This window comes from Anabrus simplex, chromosome 9 (assembly GCF_040414725.1).
Source record: "Anabrus simplex isolate iqAnaSimp1 chromosome 9, ASM4041472v1, whole genome shotgun sequence".
NCBI lineage: Eukaryota > Metazoa > Arthropoda > Insecta > Orthoptera > Tettigoniidae > Anabrus > Anabrus simplex.
Window position 1 is genome coordinate 5945658 of NC_090273.1, and position 23933 is coordinate 5969590.

Sequence of the window (23933 nt, forward strand, 5' to 3'; positions counted from 1 at the left end):
TATTCACGTTATTGGTGGTCAAATCTCATTGAAAATTTGTATGCAAAGTTGGAGAATGAGCCACTAAAATCTAGGGTATACATAATTTTATTCACGCTCAGTGAAAAGGTAGTTTGGGGGAAGGCCTAAAATTTTATTCTCAAATATTTGTGTTATTAGTGGTCGTATCAATAAATACTACGCAACGAAAGTTATATAGAATTAAATTTCCGACTAATTATGTCTTATACATTTTTACCGTACCGGCTATGATAACACAGATATTCTATGAATTCGTACTTTTGTTGCTAAATCCATATCAACGCCGAGCCACGGGAAAATGGGTTAACAGAAATTTAATGAAAATCGGTATATAGAGACGGGCAATAAGGAACTACAGTCTAAGCTATAAACAATTTTATTCAAACTGGATTAAAATGTAGTTTAAGGGAAGGCACCTAAAATTTAATTTTTAAATACCTAAGTTATTGGTCCTATCGAAAAGTATTACATAACAAAAGTTACAGAGAATACAATTTCCGATCATGTATATTTTATTCAGTTTTACCGTACCGACTATGATAGAGTGGTATTTCAGAGTCGGAAGAAAACTAAATGTGAAGGCCTACAATATCGAAAGCGCATAACATTGATGAAAAATAACATTACATTGACCATTGTTTGTGGTGGTGTTCTTTGTCTCTTATGCTGCCTCTCAACTCCGATAGAAGGGATTACTGCTGCGTACCGAGTATAATAGCCTGACTGATTACTGGTGGAAAATAGCTGGGGTTTAGAGAACTTTCTTCTTTGGCATGTCATTTCTCTGGTTCATACATCTATATATAAAATAAAGAGTTTTGTCTGTACATTGCTCAGAATTTGAAAAGAATGGTACAGTAAAACCTCGTTAAATCGAAGTCGTTGGGACTCAAAAATCGGACTTCGAATTACGTGATTTTGAATTAACCGCCAATTCGCAATTCAGAAGTACCAACCCCTGCCGCATTACAAAATATTCTATGGCCTGTTACTGCATGCAGTTAACCTTGATTCACAGTTTATACCCTTCAAATGCCATGAAAAAAGAACTATTCCCAAAATGTATCCAAGAAGGTGCATTTACAGTATTCCAGTAATTCACTCGGATATCTCACTGGCAAACATAACCTCACGAAAAAAAAAAAAAAAAAAAAAAGCACGATTCAAAGACTAGGAGAAATCTATGCTGGCTCCCATCTGCACGTGCTTTATTAATTGGATTACTATACTTAATGCATTTTAGATGCCTTGTATTTACAAAGGAAGTACCCGATGCCCTTAAAATCGAACTTTTCTATGACTCTATCCTTGTACGATTTCCCGCCAACTTCTTTCGTACTTCAGAAATGTAAACACTTGCCGCGTCACAAAGTATTCTAAGACCCATTAATACATGCAATCACCTCGATTCACAGTTTAAACCTTTCAAATGCCATGGAAAAAACTATTTCCGACATGTATCCAACAAGGTGCATTTACAATGTTTAAATAATGCACTTGGATAAATCAATGACAAACATAACCTCACGCAACGAAAGAAAAAAAAATCACACAATCAAAGACGAGGATAAATTATGCCGGTCCCCCTGTGCAAATGCATTATTTTTTTGGATTTCTGTACTGTTCGCATTTTTATATGCTTTGTACTAGCATGGAAAGTGCCCGACGCCCTTGAAACATTGTGGTTTATCGAACTTTCCTATGACGAGGGGATAAAGTTTCTCGCTTCCATCCCATGAGCATTGCAACGTACTACTATGCCCCATTTAAAACCATAAGACCGTTTGGGCTTGCATTAAAATAAAGCAATGCAGTTTCACCGGCAATGACAATATTGTTCGGTGCCTACGCTTTTTCGTCAACTGTCGGCATTGCCAGTGTTCGCGGATTCTGTTTTTCCACACACTGCCTGTTGAGTGATATTACGGCGTTCATTAAAATGTTGAATACAAAAGAATTCCGATTTCATTCAATTTAGCAATCATGAAGCGCACTGTAGACCCACCGAAGTGAGTGTAAGTGTGGAAAGCTACCCTTCCACGTTAAGGAACGCGCGTTCTATTATGACGCGGAGCGGATAAATTTCGAGTAGAAATTACTCTGTAACATACTATTGTTTTAAAATGTAAAGGCAGATTCGAATTAAAAGTCTGAATTTCGGTAATGGGGCCGACATTGTACTTCGAATTACGAATTATCCGTATTTCGAATTAAACAATTTAAATAACATGCAAAACTGTATCTCATGTTTTCGGGTACGAGAGCTTCTTCGAATTAGGCAGGATTTTGAATTAACCGATTTCGAATTATCGAGGTTCTACTGTATTTCTGTATCGGTCATGTCCACAGTAACAAGGAAATGCAATTTTTACTTAGCAGTAAAGAGTGGGTTTCTCCTCTGGCTTGGAGGAGAAATTTGCCTCCAAGTCAGATAGATTTTTCCACCGCCAGTGTAGTGAATTGATATTTACCAACTCATTGTGTAGTCCTATGAAACAGATTAGTAAAAGGGCATGGTTTTTGCCCTGGGAGTCTCCACTATTCGACCTCTTTCCCGCCGAAAAGAAGACGAAGTGTGTTCACGGATCACGGCTGTCTGCAGCTTGGTCATCCCAGCTCTGGAACTTTGGACTGTAATATTGGGAGCTTAGACCTGTTTGTTAAAAATGAGAAAATGTGTGGTTTGTATTTTGATCGAGTATTTCATATGAAAGCATTGCTTTTAACTGCGCCATTCCTACTGACATCATTGTAATGTTTGTTCATTTCAGTTGGGAAAACCAGTAAGACACTCTTTCTGAGGATGTAAAAAGGCAGGTGGAGAGCGAGTGTCTACCATTAAAATGAAAGCTTCCCAACCTTATTGTGACTGATGGTATGCAAGCGGGCCTACCATTACAGTGAAAATTCCCTAACTCAGTCTTCATATCAGAAAAGATGTTTGGTGATATCGCCATCGCGTTTCTAGGGTAACGTTAAGAGCTTTGCATTTTAATACATTCTTGCTCACAATGTGTACACTACCTAACCTAGAATTCTGTATAAAGCAAAGTCTTCTCCGTACAGGCCATGAAGGCCCTGGGAGGGGTGGAAGGTAAAGGCTTCCACTATCCGTAACCTCGGCACTTGATGGGGTAGAGTTGTCAGCTCTACGCCCGACCGTCTTTGCCCCCAGGAATTAACCTGGTACTCTTTTTTGGTGTAGGCTGATTGAATCTCAGGGCCATATGCACCTCCAGGAGTGGAAATCTCATTCCTTAAATTTTACAACTTCCTGACGGGGATTCGAACCCACGTCCTTCCGGGCGAACCGAGCACGCCTTTACAGCCTCGGCCAGGCATCCCCCTAGAATTCTGTATACAATGTAGAATTCCGTAGCGAAGCACGGGTACATCAGCTAGTTTAAAATAAAACATTACAATTGCAAAAGAAAACTGACCTTTTCACGTTATTCCAATTTCATTTATACTGCGATCGATATAAACAGTCCATTTTATTTTCTTATACTCATTCAAGCAAAGAAAACTGACACATTATAATTTTTGTGTTACAATCTACAAAAGTACAGGGTTTAAGAGTACAAGCTACGATTTAGAAGTCCTTGGGTGGAAATGACAGTACTTCCATTTTCTTAAAAGGCAAAATTCTTGTTATTCATTAAACAAGAAGTAATATAACTCAACAAGTTTTCTGTTTAATTTTGCACAGGGTTGTGTTGTATGACTTACGCTGTTCACTGAATTTATGAAAATAGTATTTAAAACTTAAAAGGCATCCAATGATAACAGCGAGGGAGTTTCGTCACGAGTGACGACATCCAAGATTAAAGTACAAGTGCATCTACCAAATAAATGTACAGTATGCCTAACTGATGTTATTCCCGGTAAGCACAGCTTATCCACCTGTTTTTAAAGCACCTCTTAAAATGAAATAGTGAAAACTCATTACTAATTCATTACGTACAAATATTTGAGGTTGTAGGCGTGACTCTATTGTATCCGGTTAAAATACATAAACTGCAATGAACTGTTGTCTTACAACGTAAATTGAAAATGATGTGGGTTTCTGCCTTCTTTCTTTCATTATTTTCTGACTCCACTTCGAACTTGAGCATCGAACTTGACGTAACCACAACACTGCTGGCTGAACAGCATGCCCGCTTACAGTGCCGGGCACCTGCGGGGTGGAAAGCCCAGCGTGAGCACCTCTGTTCTGGAGGATGGGATAGTCAGTCTACTTTCAGAACATTATTATCCACAAACCACTCGCAAAGAGATCCCACACTGTGATAGAGACCATTATCATGTTAAAACACACAATAATCATGCTGAAATGGTTTTCTACCGCACACAACAAGCAGCTGATCAAAATGTTGGTATTTCTAGAGGACCAAGTCACTCCCAACTTCTAAAAACTTTCTGTACAGGCTGTTATGTATCGTTTGCCTGGCATTAACCTCACCTGAATCCTCCTATCTGACTGCCGTGTGATATAGTGTGATTCCTCACTCCAAATCAGGCATCCATAGACCATTGGCAGAACTCTTTACATCATGAAATGTGCAATGCCAGAACCTTACTTCTTGTACCATAGTCCTGGAGCTAGTAATAGTACCACACAATGCCGTGAGTCACCTTCTTCCATGCTTGACGGTCCGACAGTGCGGTTGTGTCTTCCACTCCTGACAATGACAGAAATGACACCGACAGATGTAGCAAGTTGCTAAGATCTGTTGCTCCACACACTAAACCACAGCTGCCAGTAGTTGTGGTCTTAGTGACATCTGGACTAGTTGATGTGTACAGAAAGATCAGGAACCTAGTGTATGTACCAGACTGGTTGATACTAGACCATTCAAATTCTGTGACCAGCACCTTAATAACTGTTAAAATCTCCACTCATGATGCAGCTACTGAGATGGGAACACTCTGAAATACTTGTAAATAAACCTGAACCTAGGAGGCTGCATTTGGCCGTGGCCGTGTTCGACTAGATGCATCGTGTAATTTGAATTGTTTGTTGTAAGTAAATTTGTGTGTTTATTGATGATGCAAGTTCTGCCTTGTGTTCATTTTGTGTCCCAAGTTCGTGTTTGAACCAAGCCATTTTTCAAAATTTTACGTTTGTCCAATTTGTGATAATTCTAATTGTTTTAGAATTCAGTCCCACTCAGATTCACATACGCACATGGTCAATAATAATGTTATTTGCTTTACGTCCCACTAACTACTTTTACAGTTTTCGGAAACACCGAGTCCCGCAGGAGTTCTTTTACGTACCAATAAATCTACCGACATGAGGCTGACGTATCTGAGCACCTTTAAATACCACCGGACTGAGCCAGGATCGTACCTGCCAAGTATGAGTGAGAAGGCCAGCGCCTCAACCATCTGAGCCACTCAGCCTGGCCGTGCATGGTCAAGGCAAAAATATTTACCATAATTGTACTCCGTCTTGCCTTCAATTCAGTAATTCACACCAAATTCTACAAACGAATTACTTTTTTCCAGGCCACGATTACTCCTTAGCGACAATGTTCTATGGACATGTATTCATTTGAGTTTGTGTTTATTTTTTGTTTCATTTTAAATCATCACCAAGAGGTAATGAACTTTTATTTTAGCCGATAAGCGGCCCTTGTAAGCCCATGAGCCAATACGATCCTGACAGGTGCAGTACTTCCTGCTTTCATACCAGGTTTCTCACACAGATCTCCATGTCCTGCATCTGTTTGTGAAGCTCTCCACAATCTCAACCATCTGTCCCTTTATTTTTATAATTCCTTCCCCTTTCTTCTTTATCAACACTGATTTTCATTCCATCATTTTCAATAACCTCACTCAACGCTCCCTATATTTTATTTTAGCATTATGAAGTACAGTGGTGTCTGTCCTCCCCACTGCTTGCTCTAATTCTATTTGTTGCAATACTTTCCATACCTTGGCTCTGGGTACAATAAATCAAGGAATGCCATCACCACATCTCTTCTGCAGTTGCAATTCTTTTTCCATTAGCTGCCTCATACTGAAGATGGGGTCTATTTCTTTCTTAATCAATAGTCACTGTATTGTGTTCTCTTTGACTCTGGGCAACCTCAGGGTGGAGGAAGAATTTGAAATGAATGAATGAATATAACATACAATAATTGAGTGAACACAGGCAAGTATGGTCTCCTTCGTATCGTAATGGTCATCTTCCATTTCGAAAGATATATTGGTCTTCTTGTAATTGTCCTTCCACCTTCCTTCCCATTCTACTTTCTACTATCCTTTCAAATAAGTTTGTAACCCGAGATACGAGTGTGATTCCTTGATAATTTTTTTTTTTTCCTATTTTGCTTTACGTCACACCGACACATATGTCTGATGGTGACGATGGGATAGGAAATGCCTAGGAAGTGGAAGGAAGCGGCCGTGGCCTTAATTAAGGTACAACCCCGGCATTTGCCTGGTGTGAAAATGGGAAACCACGGAAAACCATCTTCAGGGTAGCCGACAGTGGGGCTCGAACCCACTATCTCCCAATTACTGGATACTGGCCGCACTTAAGCGACTGCAGCTATCGAGCTCAGTCCTTGATAATTATCACATACTGTAACTTCTTGTCCTCCTCCTTTATTATTACTCCTTTTCCAATCCTGCTGCTTTTCACACTTGCATTTGTTTGACTTCTTCCCCTTCTCTCTCATTCTGTCTCCTCACACTTTACCTCTATCATCTCATCACATCCCTTCTCTCATTCACAAATTCATCAAAGTAATCCTTTGACCTTACCTCCTCTCAAAGCTTACTATGTGGCAAGCAGTAACACTTTGGTTAATAAAGAGCCTGGAGGAGTTTGTATTTTTCTAAGTCAGGAGTTGAATTTACAGGAAGGAACTTGAAATGAATAATCCTGAATTAGAATCTGAACTAATTTCAGTACAATTTTTTTTCTTCTTCTTTTCTTCTTCTTCTTCTATGACCACATAGGATAACTTTAGTCAGTCTGTGGTTCAGGTCTCTTTGAAGGGATTGTTCGGGCTTTGCAGTCCTTCCAGTACTTCTTCAGACGCTCCAACATTCGTGCCCTTTCCTCAGTTGAAAATGTGCATGTTGTTGGTTTGTTTTGTGTAAGGGTAAAGCGGAGGTTTGTATTCTTGAGTTTTGTATTCAATTTTATCTTATTTGTGGTGTCTTCTGTTGTAAGGCCTATTTCCTTCAGATCCTCTCTTACTTCTCTGATCCATTTACATCCTGTTGTGGTATTTTTTGAGACGAGATTGTGTTGTACTCGTTGTTTCAGAAGTCTCGAATCCTGCATCCTCACGATATGTCCAAGGAATCCCAGTCTCCTCTTACGCATAGTATCTGAAATGGGTTCTAGCTCTTTGTACACGACTTTGTTAGGTAATATCCGCCACTGTCCATCTTTCTGGTATTTTTTGTTGATGCAGGTTCTTCCAATCCTCCTTTCAATTTTCTGAAATCTGTCAGTCTTTGATTGTTTATTCAGGTGAAAAAGTGTTCCTGCTGCATATGTAGCTTCCGGTTTTAAACTGTGTTGTAGTGTTGTATTTTTGCATTTATTGATAGACATTTCTTTTTGTAGATATCCCATGTTAATTTTTGTGCTTTAGCTAATCTATTTGTTCTTGTTTGGAATGAGTTTTTTCATTTTGGTTATGTGTTATTACTTCTCCAAGATATTTAAATTGAGTTACTATTTTGATTTAATTACCATTTATGGTAACTTGTTTTACTTTACAAAAGAAAATATTTATAAAATCCTCCTATCAACTTGTTTTAGTTGTGTTGGTTTTTGGGGCATAATTTCTGTTTTTTCAAATGATATTTTGAGGCCAATTTTATTTGCAATGTTTTGAAGTTCTGATATCTGGGTTTTTGCTTTTATGTCCACCGCTAGTAATGCTAAATCGTCAGTGAAAACCAGGCAATTTGTTTTGATTTTTCGGCCAATCTTTATTTTTGGGGGACATTTCCTAAATTATTCCCTCATTACCATTTCTAGAGCACAATTAAATCAGAGTGGTGAGAGCCCATCTCCCTGCCGTAGTTCAGTTTTAATTTCAAATGTCTGAGATGTTTCACCCCTAAACTTCACTTTTGATTTGGTGTTAGTGAGAGTCAATTTTATCATGTTTATTAATTTGGGGTGTAGTCCAAGGTGTCGTAAAATTTTGAACAGAGATTCTCTATGGATGCAATCGTAAGCTTTCTTGAAATCTACAAATGTTATCAGCATATCTCTGTTTCTTCTCCTGTTATAGTCCATTATCAACTTAAGACTCATGATCTGATCAGGACAGCTCCTCCAGGGTCTGAAACCTCCTTGATATTCTCCTAGTTCTTTCTCACATTGTAAACTTATCCTATTAAGGATGATTATTGAAAATATTTTGTATGTTATGTCTAGCAGCAAGATTCCCCTGCAGTTATTAGGGTCAGTTTTGTCTCCTTTTTTGTGCAGTGGGTGAATGAGGGCTGTTGTCCAGTATTCTGGTAGTTCTTTTAATCCAGATAGAGACAAGTTGTTGATGGAGGGCAACTTTTGCTGATGTTCCTGCATATTTCCAGATTTCTGCAAAGGTCTGATCTTCTCCTGGCACTTTGTAGTTTTTTTAATTTATTCAGAGCTTGGTAGACTTCCTTTATTGTGGGGCGATTGATGTTCTCTGGTGGTGTTTTTATCGGGGTGTTGGTGTCCAAATGAAGGAGTTCTGTAGGTTCTTCACAATTTAAAAGCTTGTTGAAATGTTTAGCCAGAATTTCTGCATTGTCTTTATTGTTATGAGCCAGCTTACCATTTTCATCCTTCATCAGTAGGGTCGGGGGTTCATATTTTTGGAGCTGCTTTTTGAAGGTTTTGTAGTAGTCCCTTGATTGAGTTTTATTGAACTGTTCTTAAATTAACTGCAGTGTGTCCTTATGATGTTGTCTTTTTATTCTTCTTAAGACTTGGGTAGTTTCTTTTCCCTGTTTTATTAGATTTTGATAGGATATTTCTGTTTTTTGGGATTCATGTAATAGCCATGCCTGATGTCTTTTCTCCACTGTTTCATCACATTCACTGTTCCACCACTGGTGTTTTTTATGTGGTTTAATTGGAGCCAGGACTTCTGCAATTTGTTTAAGGTTGTGTACTATGTCTTCAAGTTTATCTGTGATTTTTATTTTTTCAGTTGCTTTCTGGTAATTTTTGTTGTTGATTAGCTGGGTAGGATCTATTTTTCTTTTAGTTTTAAGGGCTTGTTTTTGCTGTCTCCTCTGGGGGGTGAGTTTAATTTTAACTACGTAGTTATCTGAACCTGTGTCTATTCCTCGGAGGACTTTGACGTTATAGATGTTTTATTATAATTATTATACTACAGTACCGGTTTTGACCACCAATTTCGGGTCATCGGCAGCTGAACAATACACTCACATCAAGCAATGATTGATATTACTTTGTCTGGGGAATGACATATATATAACAACACTTCATGCACATAAACGTTCGTATCTTGCGTATACCCAGTTCATCAGTTGACTTCTGTATTTGAGTCTTTTGACATGGTTGTGCATTTGGTTGATGCTTTTGAGCTTGAATGATTTGTGCAATAAGCTACCACCTCTTTTTTATACATCGCTAGCCGTGACAACCGGTTGTACAATGCCTGTGTGAAACGTCACTGGATCTCGGGAAATAGCGAAGAGAGAATGACATTCTATTAGCCTCTACAAAAACGTTTCTCAAATCTGCAGAATAGCATCAAAACATGCGAGCCTTTGAATTCTTAGAAAGGCCATGGCTACTCAGTGGCAGAGTTAAAACGCGTCTACTGTACCTGACGCTTAGTAAAATTAAGTTTTATAGACAGCAGGAACATTTTTGTGATGAATAGCCGTATTATAATGATACGTGGAACAGGTATTGCCGGCAAATTATCAACGGGTTCTTATCAATATTATGATGCCAATTTTATGTTAATGGTTATTAAAAATTCGGAAATGTCGAATAATTGTGTAGCCGCAAGAAAATACGGCATAGGCCTAACTAAAACCAATATTTGACGTTAGCACGAAGACAAAGATAGCTTAAAAATGCATTCAGTGCTCCGCAACAAGGACCCTTTAAAGAAGTCGAAGATGAAATTGTGAGGTAGGGGCCTATCTGCATGAAAAGCTCAAGGGCAGAATGGCCATACCATATCGCAATAAACTCGTTTGTTGACCTTCAACGCCCGCGATTAGGCCTATACATCACCAGCTGCTGAAATTGGCCGAACTCGGCAAGCGAGACGTGAGTGTAGCGGTAGCCAGTTATATCTCACGCTGAGTAAAAATAACAGTTTTATAGACAGCAAGAATATTTTCCTGATGGATCATCATATTGTAGAGATGCATGGAATAGGTACTGCCGGCAAATTTTCAACCGGTTCTCATCGGTACAGTATTATGATGCCAATTTTAAATCAATGGCCGTTAAACCCGCGGAAATAAGAATAACTGTGCAGCCGCAGAAAGAAGAAAAACAGCATAATGAAAGCCTATGTTTAGCGTCTAAAAATGCGTACTGTACAACAAAGGCATTCATATGATTTTACAAAGCACTTTTTGAGCCCGATATAAATTTTTTGAAGGAAAAAGTCGGGTTCGTCTTGGATTTGGAAAAATACGTTACTATAATTTTTTCAGACTGAAATTAAACACACACTTCCACGAAAACTAACAAACAAGTAAGCCGTAGTGTGGATATCATCTGCGGAAACACAAGTTTTTAAGAAACTGACTGCCGTTTCATACCGATTTTAATGTGTATGGGGGTTTTTCTGACTTTCAAAAAAAATCGGGTATAACGACAATCCGATATAGCGAGTAAATTTTTCGCTGTTGTGAATTCTCGCTATAACAGACTTCTACTGTATAATGCTCGTCACGCAATGCATTCTACACATGAAATACAATACTGATTTCTTCAGAAATAATTGGGGCAATTACCAGATGTGAACAAGATATAACATCTTTACCGAGCACCATCACCTTGAGACATGTAGAACCTGTTAAGCCTCCAAATAAGCAAGATTTGATCTGGGTAATTTCTGACAAAAGAACAGTGTTACAAAGTTTGGGCTGGGGAGACGAACTGCTCACCTAAGCAGTGTGTTCCAAGCTGTCAGTGAGAGATGGAGTGGAGTGACATTCGTAGACAAATAAGATTGAGTAGAGCTTTTAAAGGAACATGAAGATAAAGTTGGAATTCAAGAGGTCAAATTGCAGCAAATGATCATTTATAGCGCAAAAAATTAGGGCTTGGAATAAATTATCAAAATGACAAATTTTCAAGTATTTTGAAATCATTTATGAAAAGACTGAGTAAAGAATCTGCCACATGGGAAAATAGTTCTAAATGCTGATTGTCGATGATGTATTAGTTCCATCAGATTTCAGATTCAACAGCATTCAAAATATCCCGCTGAGTACCTGTTTCTATACTACAGAAGAATACATGTTCTTAATGTCTTTTAAATAGCTTTAAAAGGTATGTCGATATCTTACCAATTATATACTTATATTGAATACCTTTACAAATTTTTCTTTTGTCTATTATAAATACTGATTATTAATATTATGTTTGTCCTATTTTCCATTTATTCCAATGTCCCTATCCTCCTATAGAGGACTCGATCACTCAGCTGATGCAAAACCTGTGAACTTCAGAATTTAAATTAAAACTATTCATTCTTAGTTGTTACTTTTTCCAAAATCTGGTGGAAGAAAGTTGGGCTGTGGGTATTATTTGCATCAAGGTTGGTTGACAGAGAGGAATCTGGAAGTTGGTATATTTCCACCCATTCTGTTGGCAACTCCGTCCTCAGTACAAGCGAGAAGTGAGCCGCATGCATATTGCGCCATTTGTGTAGAGTCAGTTAAAACAGGTGCACATGTTTAGGATGACTGGTGCGAAAGGCAGAGCAAATTGGTAATGGCGCCAAGGGGAAGAAAGTTCAATGTACATCCCATCTTAAACAGATGAAAAGCAAAGTTTCAAGAAATCGAAAACAACAGGAGCAATTATGTGACTGAAAAGAGATACTGTGGGTGTGGCAAGAGAATTTAAAAGTATAGGTTTTGAGGTGAGATGTGGATGGCTGACAATGTGTCTGAGTGAAATAACTTCAGCTTTTGTAGGAAAACTAGCATTACACAATGTCTCCAAGATTTGCTATTGGATTGAACCAGAGAGTAGCCTATATTTTGAACTTACAATGTGACTTATTGTAATGTATTTTAACAAAGCAATACCAAAAAAAAAAAAATTCCCGTCTTACAATCAGCGTGCGGGGATTGTTCACATATAACAGCTGGGAATGCTTATCATCATTGTATAATAATGTGTATTTGAAAGAACTGGCCAGGTACAGCTGAGTGAGGGCGATCTGACTTACTAATGCACTTCAGTTTGTCTTCAGACACATTCTTCTTGACCTCAATCATCCCAGATTCGCTCTGCGAGTTTCCAAGCTCAAAGCAGGACAAGAAGTCCACAAACGCCGTGCGGCCATCCTCTCTAAAGGTTACTCTCGGCTCCAATCTCCCCAGCGATCTGCCACCAATCGTGTCGATGGTGGTTATTAGGTTCAGTAGATTATTCACTTCTCGTTCAGGGGCATGTAGCAGGGATGATAGAGTCTGCAAGCATGTTGTAACAGTCTAAGCAAATCACAAATAATTTTATACATTTATTTATATTTGGATATTTATAGTAACTGAACACATGCATCAGTAGACTACAAATAAAAGAAAGACATGGATTCAACATTGATAAGAAAATAGAGAAAAGGTAAGGCTGAGTGCCTTCCTTGACCTGTTTCATTTTTTACAATTCGTTTTTCGTTGCAACAGCACACAGGGGCCTCATGACACCATGGGAACAAAGCAGCTGTGGTTTTAATTGAGGTACAAACCCGGCATTTGCCTGGTGTGAAAATGAGAGACCTTCTTCCAGGCTGCAGACACTATCTCCCGAATGCAAGCCGACAGCTACGTGACCACTCGCTCGGTTTTCCTAGAGCTGACCACCGGACCAAGATGATGGTACTGCAGGGCTTTAGCCGAGTGGAGTCTACACTAATGTTGGAGTGTACGGGGTAGAGCCAGAAGGGAGAACGATTGTGAGTTTAGGGAGATGCGTGCTTACATGACAAATTCTTTGTAGTACACATACACATGTGATGAACTGTCCACCCTAAACAACACAAGTCCCTATGGTCTGTCATTTACAAGTTAGACTTTCAAACTTGGTACAAGCGTTACCAAGCACATTACATGTTGGTGTGGTGGCTATACTATAAATCCATGTCGTACTGCTACTCGCCACTGACTACGGTCTTCAGCCAGCTTCTTTACATGCGATATGGCCAAAGAAAGTAAGGATTCTCATGTGTAACAGTGTTGACAATCTTTGTTGTGATCAGATGTCCTCCAGAAAGCATGCGTTAGTTTTGTCCACGGAATGCAGAGCACCACTTGACAATCTGCGGTGCATGAAGTCCATCTCTCTGATGTGTAGGACATAACAGGGAACACAAGAGTGTTGACAATATTGAGTTTCACCATATTTTGGTCACCTTTGTCATAGCTCACAGTTACCATCACCCCGTAGCTGCCAATTCTGTTGGCTGATGCAGGTAAACCGTATCCTCTAAGCTTGCACATCAGTTTTTGAAGTTGTTCTTGGCTGGAAGCAATCAGAGCAAGGGAAAGCGGAAGTTCGAGATATAAATTCTGCCAGTGGACATTCCTCATTCCGAATTAATCAAGATGTCTCGCATGATGTATTCACTGAAATGAAATGGCATATGTCTTAGTCCTGGGAGTGTCCGAGAACATGCTTGCCAGGTGCAGGTCTTTCGATTTGACTCCCGCAGGCGACCTGCGCGTCGTGATAAGGATGAAATGATACACCCAGCCCCCGTGTCAGCGAAATCAACCAATGATGGTTAAAATTCTGGACCCTGCCGGAAATCGAACCTGGGACCCCTGTGACCAAAGGCCAGCACGCTAACCATTTAGCCATGGAGCCAGATGATGTATTCATTATAAGCATTGAACAATAGTGGCAACAGGCAGACTCCCTGGGCATTGTCTATCTTCATAACTAAGAAGCTGTCCGACTCGTTGGCTGAACGGTCAGCGTACTGGCCTTCGGTTCAGAGGGTCCCGGGTTCAATTCCCGGCCGGGTCGGGGATTTTAACCTTAATTGGTTAATTCCAATGGCACGGGGGCTGGGTGTATGTGTTGTCTTCATCATCATTTCATCCTCATCACGACGCGCAGGTCACCTACGGGTGTCAAATAGAAAGACCTGCACCTGGCGAGCCGAACCCATCCTGGGATATCCCGGCACTAAAAGCCATACGACATTTCACTAAGAAGCTAGAGTGGAGCGTAATTCACATTAACTTCAGAATTTCTCTGGCAAGCATCCCTGGTAAAAACTGTCGTGTTTATTATCATCCATGTTCAGGTGTACTCTGCTTTGTCTCCCATCTTCTCGTAACCTCCTCCTTTCAGGAGGTCTATGAATCTTGTCTTCCCTCAATCACAGTTCCTTGCAAGTCTTTTTCCTTCATCTCTATTCAAGCTGGAAGCTCCTTTCTCTATATCTACAACTCAAAGGCAACCACAGGCTGAGACTGGCACTGTGTCACTCTTCCAGTCCGACCTCTGCTGACCCCAATGGCATGCCTTTCTTCTGCCAATAGCTTCATTCTTCTACGGATTATACATCTTCCTTTTCTCCTCTAATGCACTTCCACCACTGTTCAGACCTCTGCACAGTCATCCTAAGCTCATTCTGCAATTACTCAGTAGAGGAGTTTCCTTCTGACATTCCAATCCCCTTCTGACTCTTTCCCTACTGTGGGACCACTTTCACCAGCTGCATCAACAAGATCATTGTGACTGCACTTCATCAACCAGCATCAATGCACTAGCAACACGCTCTTTCCGGCCCCCTATTTCCCAGCCTCTCGCCTTAGACATCAACTGGTGCTTATGTCTTAACATTAGATAACCGCTCTTGTCTGTCTCCCCAATCTCTTTACCTCGAATAGAGGCTACTTGTCAACAATGACCACTATCACCATAACTCTATCCTCCACTGACGAAGGCTGGAGCCAAAAATGTTGGACCCATGTATTTCTTTTGTGTGAACTATGTGCATGCATTCACTGCTCTCCATCTCTTTCCTAGACTTACATTACTTCTGAAAATCTGTTTCTTCTTCATATTTTCTATACAGATTACCGTATTAATGCTTCCCTATTTGTGTCTATTCCACTACTATTTACTGTATCTTACTACACGAGCTGTAGGTTTATTTTCTCTTGTCTATTGGTACTTCTGACTTGAATAAAACAAGCAGTGTAGTGCTGAGCCCGTCAAATGATTCATACAACTTGGCACGATCACAGTTTGTCAAATGTGTCAAGCGATAAGTCGCAGCAACCTCTTAGCTGTTTTTCCTATGTAAATCCCTACTGCAAAGACTTACCTGAGAAGACTTAAGGTCATCAGCCACAACAGTGCTATAGTCGGGTGGCTGCTGGTACTGTGCCTCAAGGAACTGGTAGAAAGCTAGGAGCCTGTTCAGTTGCTCAGCCATGTGGAGGAGAGCTTTGTCGGCATGATCTAGCGCTGTCAGCTCTAGAAAATAAGGTAAACATCAACTCAGCAAGTTGTGAGTCTCCCGGCTGTGGGCTGTTAGCTCTATTTTTGTGTTTAAAGTAATAAACTTCATTTTACCCGTACTGAACTGAGATTACAAAGCTTCAAAAAAATTTAGGGTACACCTTATTCAATACTATACAATTTCTTGTGTAGATGTAAATTACAACACATTTACAATGTTTATTCAGAACTAGTTTCGACGCTATACTGCGTCACAATCAGCTGAACAGGAGCATTGGAAAATTGGCAACCATATAAATATTATCAACATTAACCTTACATTTAAACAGATAAAATGGTTTTCATTTCTCAACACGTCGAAGACTTATACGGTTTACTAGCTGAAGTACCCGTGCTTCGCTACAGAATTCTATACTGTATATAGAATACTAGGTTAGGTAGCGAACACGTTGTGAGCAGGATTATATTAAATTGCATAGCTCTTAACGTTACCCTAGAAACAGGACGGGGAAGTCACCAAACTTCTTTCCTCATATGAAGACTGGGTTGGGGAATTTTCATTGAATGGTAGTCCCGCTTGCCTACCATCAGTCACAATCAGGTTGGGAAGTTTTCGTTATAATGGCAGACACCTGCCTTTTAACATCCTCAGAAAGACTGTCTTAGTGCTTTTCCCAACTGAAATGAACATAGGTCATTACAGCGACATCAGTAGGAATTACAAACCATTAATCTCGTCATTATTCCGTATTGAAAATAGCTAATCACAAAGTTTACACAAGGAGTAATTTTAATGCCAGCTAGTCAATACAATTTATTCCACTATTGTATGGTCAAATACACATAGAAATTACCAGAAACGTGTACCTTTAAAATTCTGGTAATTTCTGTGTGTATTTGACCACAGAATAGTGGAATAAATTGTACTGAATAGGTGGTATTAAAATTACTCCTTGTGTAAACTTTGTGATCAGTAGGAATAGTGTGATTAAAAGTAATGCCTTCATATGAAATACTCGATCAAATGAAAAACCACACATTTTCTCACTTTTAACGAACAGTACTACGCTACAAGTTATAAATTTCATGTTTAGGTCCGTATTGAAATGTACAATGAAGTCAAATAAATATTAAAGTTTATTGATTCCACCTGTTCAATACATAAGAAGAGATAATGAATTAAATAAAATTAAAGGAACATGTTTTGCCCTTTAATTAAGGGCATCTTCAGCCTTAAATCTCAAACTGAAAGTTGATTAATCAGGTACGCTGCCGATCTAACAGTCCAAAGTTCCAGAGATGGAATGACCAAGCTGCAGACAGCCGTAATCCGTTAACATTCTTAGTCTTTTCAGCAGGGAGGGGGAGTCAAATAGCGGAAAGTCCCAGGGCAAAAACTATGCCCTTTTACTAATCTGTTTTCTAGGAGTTCCCTACGAGTCGGAAAATCTCAATTCACTACACTGATGGCGGAAAAATCTATCTAACTTCAGGCAAATTTTTCCTTCAAGCCAGAGGAGAAACGCCCTTTCACTACTAATTTGGAATAAAATGAATGTACAGTTTAATAAATGTGAAGAGGAAGAAGCTTTCCTTAAGAAACAGCTCTTTTCAGGGTTGAATTTTCAGTTATTTAGTGAACTGTGGTGCTATAATTTGGAATAGGTCTAAATAGCACTTCTAGACCAAGTCCTACTACTACTACTACTACTGATGATGATGATGATGATGCTAGGAGTTTAAAGGGGCCTAACATCGAGGTCATCGGTCCCTAATGGTACGAAATGAAATAACAAAAAGTTCAAAATCATCCACTGACCAAAATAAAAAAATGTCAAGGAGAATGAGTGGACATGAACAAAAAAAAAACAACCAGTGGATTCAACCCAAAAAAAATATCATAAATAACAGTATGACTGACCAAGGGACCACTTATAAAGCACAATCCTGAATCGAGGATGCTTGATGTCTAAAGGGGTCCAAAATCCAGGTCTAAGGCCCCTCAGAATGGTACATGTCGTGAGTAAAGTAGAACCATGGTATTTGTGATGTTGGGGTACTAATGAAAAGTAGCGAAGATTCACGGTGTTCCACAGAAGATAGTACTACTCACAAGTATTGTTCTTCGAACAGGTAACGCAGACCTATGGTGTTTCTCACACAATGGCGCCACTCATAACCAACGCAAACCGATGAGGTTCCTCACCTAGGTGTACTAGTCACGAGTGCTGGTATTCCCGTGGTGAAAGTATAATGTCCTTCCTTCATTTCAATGACAACAGGACGGACGACATTGCAGATAGGCTCTACAAAATCGGGCTGATACTAGAACAGCTTAGAGACCAGTTTCCTTTAGTGTACTGTGAAATGCATAAGAAAACTCCGGTTAACTCTTCTCCCATGGTAAAGTTGTAGGTTGTATTTTTAATGCGAGTTCCAGAAGAGGCAGTGATGCAATTGAAATATTCCTCCAACTTCTTATAATCGCATATGAATGTCTACGAATAACGCATCACTTCAAAATTCATGTAAAAGATTAAGCTATTCCTTAATTCTAAATTATATCATTGCTTGCAGCTCCAAATAATACATCAACGTGTCTTAAATACAGTGGAACCTCGATTCTCCGTTTTTGGAGGGACCACCATAAAAAAACATACAACATGGGAAACCGGAAAATCTGGGAATGAATGAACCATCAACAATTTGGCTAAACATCACAAAAAAAAAGAAATATGTATACTTAAAATCTTACAAACACCCCAAAACCAAATCAAATTACACCCCCAATGGGCCTTCCGCCTACCAAGCGACCGCTGCTCGGTCCGAACGCCTGCAGATTACGAGGTGACGCATGGTCAGTGTGACGAATCCTCTCGGCCGTTATTCCTGGCTCTCTAGACCGGGTTCGCCATCTCACCATTAAATAGCGCCTCAATTAAAGGTAATCGTAGAATGAGTGAACCTGGAACCAGCCCTCATATCCAGGTAAAAATTCCCGACCTGGCCGGGAATCGAACCTGGGTCCTCCGTGTGAGAGGCAGGCAAGTTCGACCGCGGGGCCGGCTTCAAACATTAATTACCGGTACGCGACTTAAAAGTCTCGCAACTTTACATTCAGTTTTACCGGGGAAACTTCGTCGCTTTCCTCTGAAAACTTCTTTCAGTTTAGCAACTTGGATATGTCAAACTGTTCAAAAACCTAATAACATCAAGCCAAACAATCAATCACAAGTAGTTTTTAATTCTCTAATCTAATAAAATAAAGCACATTGGATACAAAAGCGCCCAACACGATGGCGAAATCCCCTTTTCTTTAAATCTTCCATTGTAATTTGATCACCGGTATACTGTTTGTAGTCGGTTTGTGGAAATCTTGTACCGTGCAAATTAGGCCTACGGACTACATCGACTTTTAAAGGTTATGTTGAACTCGAGAATATTGCTTCAAATGTAAGTATCAATTCTCAAGTTTTCAAATGCATTATATTCAACCGTATTTGTATTCAATTATGTCCGTCACTAATCACGATTGAATTGGAAAGAGAAAAAGTATCATCATAACTTCCGAATTTACGGTTATTCGCGACCTTGAGCTCAGCTGAAAAACGCGCTCCGCTGTCCAAGTCGGTACGAGTGCGAAATGATGCAAAGGTTTTTACATGTAACGTGCGCAAATAAAACGACTGAGGTTTTAACATTTTAACACAATAACGTGAAATTCCTAGTCTTACATTAGGACCAAAACAGTAATAGGCAATCCCAAAACCTCCCATGGTTTTATGTATGTAAGGTGCAACATCTGTTCTTAATCGTATACGATATTAAAATACTAAATTTGTGTTACTTAAGGAGGAGCAGTTTAGATTCCTGCCTGAAAGCTCAGTGACTATACAGTGCCCTGAGGGAAGTGCCGAAAACCTGTTCGGCGATACACTTGAAAAAAAAAAAAAGAAAAAAAAATCTAACCCTGGACATAATGTAGACGCTTTGCAAGTACGAACATTTGATGAAACTCGTTCCGTCTTCAAGTAGAGCTTTTGATGTATGGCTTTTTAGAAATGAACTAATATATTACATCTCATCAATAAAAGTAAAATGTGAATCACTTGCAGATAATCATGGGAAATGCAGTAAAAATCAAACAATTCCTCTTTAGGTTACACGTTCTTAAATATTTGATCTATATCCTTTCATAATTTCTTAAGTTCATGAGTTATTCGAGGTAGTTAGTTTTTCCTCATGATCATCTTTGTCGTTTCAGAAAATTGTGCTTAACAGAAGCAAGTTAGGTTTCATATATCCTTGTAGCAAACATTGGCTTCTATTCATTTAAGTTACTAAATTAACCACTGTTGCATTCAACATCAACTTAATCTTCAAATCAAGACAAATATGTATCAAAAATAACCACGGAAATTCATAACTGCAATGGGAATTCAATCTACAATCTTCTACGATTTAACTAGATATTAGAGAATACCGTTGTCAAGGATAGCAAGTGACTATTATCCAATATAAATAACTGGAAAGACAATCGTAACTATCAACATCTACCATAACACATATTTTAGAATACAATACTCTACTGTAGGATTATCAGGTTAAAAATATGGATTAAGTGACTAATTTACCCTAACAGGATTCATTTTGATGATTCATTCCTGCAATATCACCATATAAGTGTCAAGTTAAGATATATTTAATATCTGATACGGAACCTCCGTCAGTAACATGCAACTATTGCTCCCAAAAATACATTTGATCCGAGTTTACGCCACTAATTGTCATCATCATTAGTTTTCCACTCCAGTTGCCCAGGTGTGGTTTACGAGCACTCTCCACTTCTGTCTGTCCATGTACCACTCTTCTCTTGTTCCTATGTCCTCTTTCACTTGGTCCAGCCATCTCTTCCTAGGTCTTCCTACCGGTCCTTTCCCAGCCACGACTGTATGTAGCCATTGTTTTGCTGTCCTTCTATCGTCCATTCGTTTGACATGCCCAAACCACTTCAAACGGGCCCTTGTCACTTTTTCATTCAGGGATGGTACCCACCAGCTTCCTCCCTTATTCTTTCATTCCTTACCCTGTCCCTTTTTGTCTTCTGTACCATAGTTCGTAGGAACTTCATTTCTGCGGCTTGTAGTTTGCTATCCACTTGTTGGGTTGTTGTGCAGGTTTCTAGGCCATATGTTATTATGGGGGTGAAGTAGGGTTGGAATAGAATCTGCTTTGATCTTAAGGGAACTTGATGGTAAAACTGAGCTGATTTTTGAACGCGGTTGTTAATCTCATGCTGTATTCTGTTATCACTTGAAATGATGCACCCAAGATATTTATATTGATCTACTGTTTCCAGCTGTGTACCTTCCAGCATTATTTTTCCCTTCTTCTTCTGCCTGTTGACAGACATAGTAACAGTTTTTTATTTATTTATTGTTAATCCGTGTGCTTTCAAATGTTCATTCCACGTGTTCAGCCTCTCTTGGACTTCCTTCTCTGTATTTCCCCAAATTACTACATCATCTGCAAATGCAAATGCATTGATGTCCATATTGTTTTTCTGCTTAATTCCTTTCATGACTTCATCCATGACAGTGATAAAAAGTAAGGGTGAAAGGGTACTGCCTTGTTGCACTCCTTTAGTGGTTTGGAACCAATCAGAATTACTGCTTCCTATCTGTACGCAACTGCAGCAGTCTTCGTAAAGCATTTTAACTTTCTTGATAAGCCCTTTGGGTACATTTTTCTTTCTTAAGCATTCTCATATAGTCTTCCTTGGAACACTATCAAATGCTTTTTAGAGATCTAAAAGCACTAGTGTTAAGTCTTTGCCCTTCTCCCAATGCTTTTCTAACAGTATTCTAAGTGCAAATATGAGATCGGTAGTTGATTGGTGTTCTCTGAACCCATATTGTTCTTCCTGTAGTTGAGGTTCTATTATTTTCCTTAGCTTTTTTTTCAAGTATTTTCTCAAATATTTTCAAACCATGAGACAATAAAGTGATCCCTCTATAACTGCTACATTTCTTCCGGCTTCCTTTTTTGAAGAGTGGTATTATTATTCCCTTTTTCCAATCATCTGGGACTTTCCTATCCTTCCATATTGCATTAATTACTCTATGAAGCCACTGTGTTCCTATTGCACCAGTTGCTTTGATCATATCTGCACTGACTTCATCAAATCCTGTTGATCTTTCTTTGGGCATACTATTAAGGGCAGTCTCTACTACCTTCCATGTTGGCGGGCTCTCTTGGTCAGGCTCATCATTGCAGCTTAAACTGAGCTGCGTGGTTACATCATTGGAGTCTTTCCCAGTACTATTGTATAAATTATCAAAATAGGATTTCAAGATCTTCCTTATTTCTGGTTCTTCCCTAACTATGTTACCATCTGGTTCCTCTATTGCTGTTTTGTATTCATTGTCTCTTCTTATATTTCGTATTGTTCGGTAAAGTAGTTTAGAATTAGCTTTGTTGTCTTGCTCTAGTTTATCTGTGAAATCAGTCCAAGCTTTCTGTTTTTCTTCGGCCACAATTTTCTTTACCCATAGCTTCTGATCTCTGTATTTCTGCTGCAGTTCGTTTACTCTAGATTCATTCCTTTGACTTCCTTTTTGTATTTCTTTGTCTCCGGCTTTCCTGGTTTCATTTTTCGCTTTCACACCAATCTTCACTCGATCGTTCCACCAAGGAGTTTCTTTTCCCTTCATTTTGCTATTAGTTTTACCACAAACGTCTACTGCAGCTCCGACAATGCTTTCTTTGAATCTAGTCCACTCGATGTTGCCTTCTTGTAATGCATCTGATGGCAATTTATTGGTCACTTTTTTTGTGTATTCAACTTGTTTCTCCGCCTTCTTTAGCTCCCATGTCTTGATTTTTGGATACCTGTATTTCTGAGGTCTATAAATTTCAATGTGCTTTATTGTTGCGAGGAGAAGTCTGTGGTCACTGTCCAGGCTTTCCCTTGGTATAACTCTGACATCACATATGGTCTTTCCTGCTTCATTGTCTGATATAAAATAATCTATCCTCATAACCTCCTCAAAATATTTTACAGTAAAACCTCGTTAATTCGAAGTCGTTGGGACTCAAAAATCGGATTTCGAATTACGTGATTTCGAATTAACCGCCAATTCGCAATTCAGAAGTACCAACCCTTACCGCGTTACTAAATATTCTAAGGCCCATTACCGCATGCAGTTAACCTTGATTCACAGTTTATACCTTTAAAATGCCATGAAAAAGAACTATTTCCAAAATGTATCCAAGAAGGTGCATTTACAGTATTCAAATAATGCACTCTGATTTCTCACTGGTAAACATAACCTCACGCAACGAAAGAAAAAGAAAGAAAAAGCACGATTCAAAGACGAGGAGAAATCTATGCTGACTCCCATGTACAAGTGCTTTATTAATTGGATTACTATACTGTATGCATTTTAGATGCCTTGTATTTACACAGAAAGTACCCGATGCCCTTAAAATCGAACTTTCCTGCGACTCTATCCTTGTACGATTTCCCGCCATGGCACTTCTCTCGTACTTCAGAAATGTAAACACTTGCCGCGTCACAAAGTATTCTAAGACCCATTAATACATGCAAATACAGTAGAGACAATACACGACACTTACGGATTTCGCCTTGCTAAAATGGGAGACAATTCGACGGTGGCGCTCCTAATGACTTGACCTGAACAAATCGCGCTAAATTCAAATAACAATGGAAATGTATATACGGAAATGGATAAATAAATTATATCTAGCAGGAAAGTGGTATTGAGATATTAATTTCGAAGTTGCTAAAGCAATTCTGGATAAATGAATGAAGAATTACTTAAAAGGTTATTATTCAAAGACTGAAATTAGACACATAAACAAGGTGTGAAATGGACTGCTGTGAAATGGCTTGATCTTTCATTTATGCATTACTTTTTTAGCTTTAGCATACCTGCCTGAAATCTTACGGTTGGATTTGTCTTTTTTGCTCATTTAAAAACATTGTATAATCACATTAAGACATTTGTCAATAAAAATATCGGCACATTCCTTACACATATGATGCAATGAATTAACATTTAATAGCTGGACAATTTTCCTCTTAACATGAAGCCTACTAACAGAAAGAAAATCTATAAAATCCCGGCTTTAATCTGAGAAGAGGGATAAAAGAAAGAAAAGTTTGAAAATGTTGTCGATGGTGATGCTTTGAGGAATATTTACGTACAATTAG

General features: G+C 39.0%; 1 protein-coding gene across 2 annotated transcripts in view; it reads right to left on the reverse strand.

The window, feature by feature from the left end:
* Rab3-GAP (Rab3 GTPase activating protein) overlaps positions 1–23933 on the reverse strand; it is a 461679-nt gene that overhangs the window by 268921 nt on the left and 168825 nt on the right. Inside the window, exons 11-12 of one of the 2 annotated variants that reach the window (XM_067153757.2) lie at positions 15561–15712; positions 12450–12693 (exon numbers count right to left, since the gene is read on the reverse strand). The exons of the other annotated variant lie outside the window; for it this stretch is intronic. Of the exons in view, the coding sequence (XP_067009858.2) occupies positions 12450–12693; positions 15561–15712 (396 nt within the window). The remainder of the gene's footprint in view (positions 1–12449; positions 12694–15560; positions 15713–23933) is intronic. 2 annotated transcript variants of the gene reach the window in all.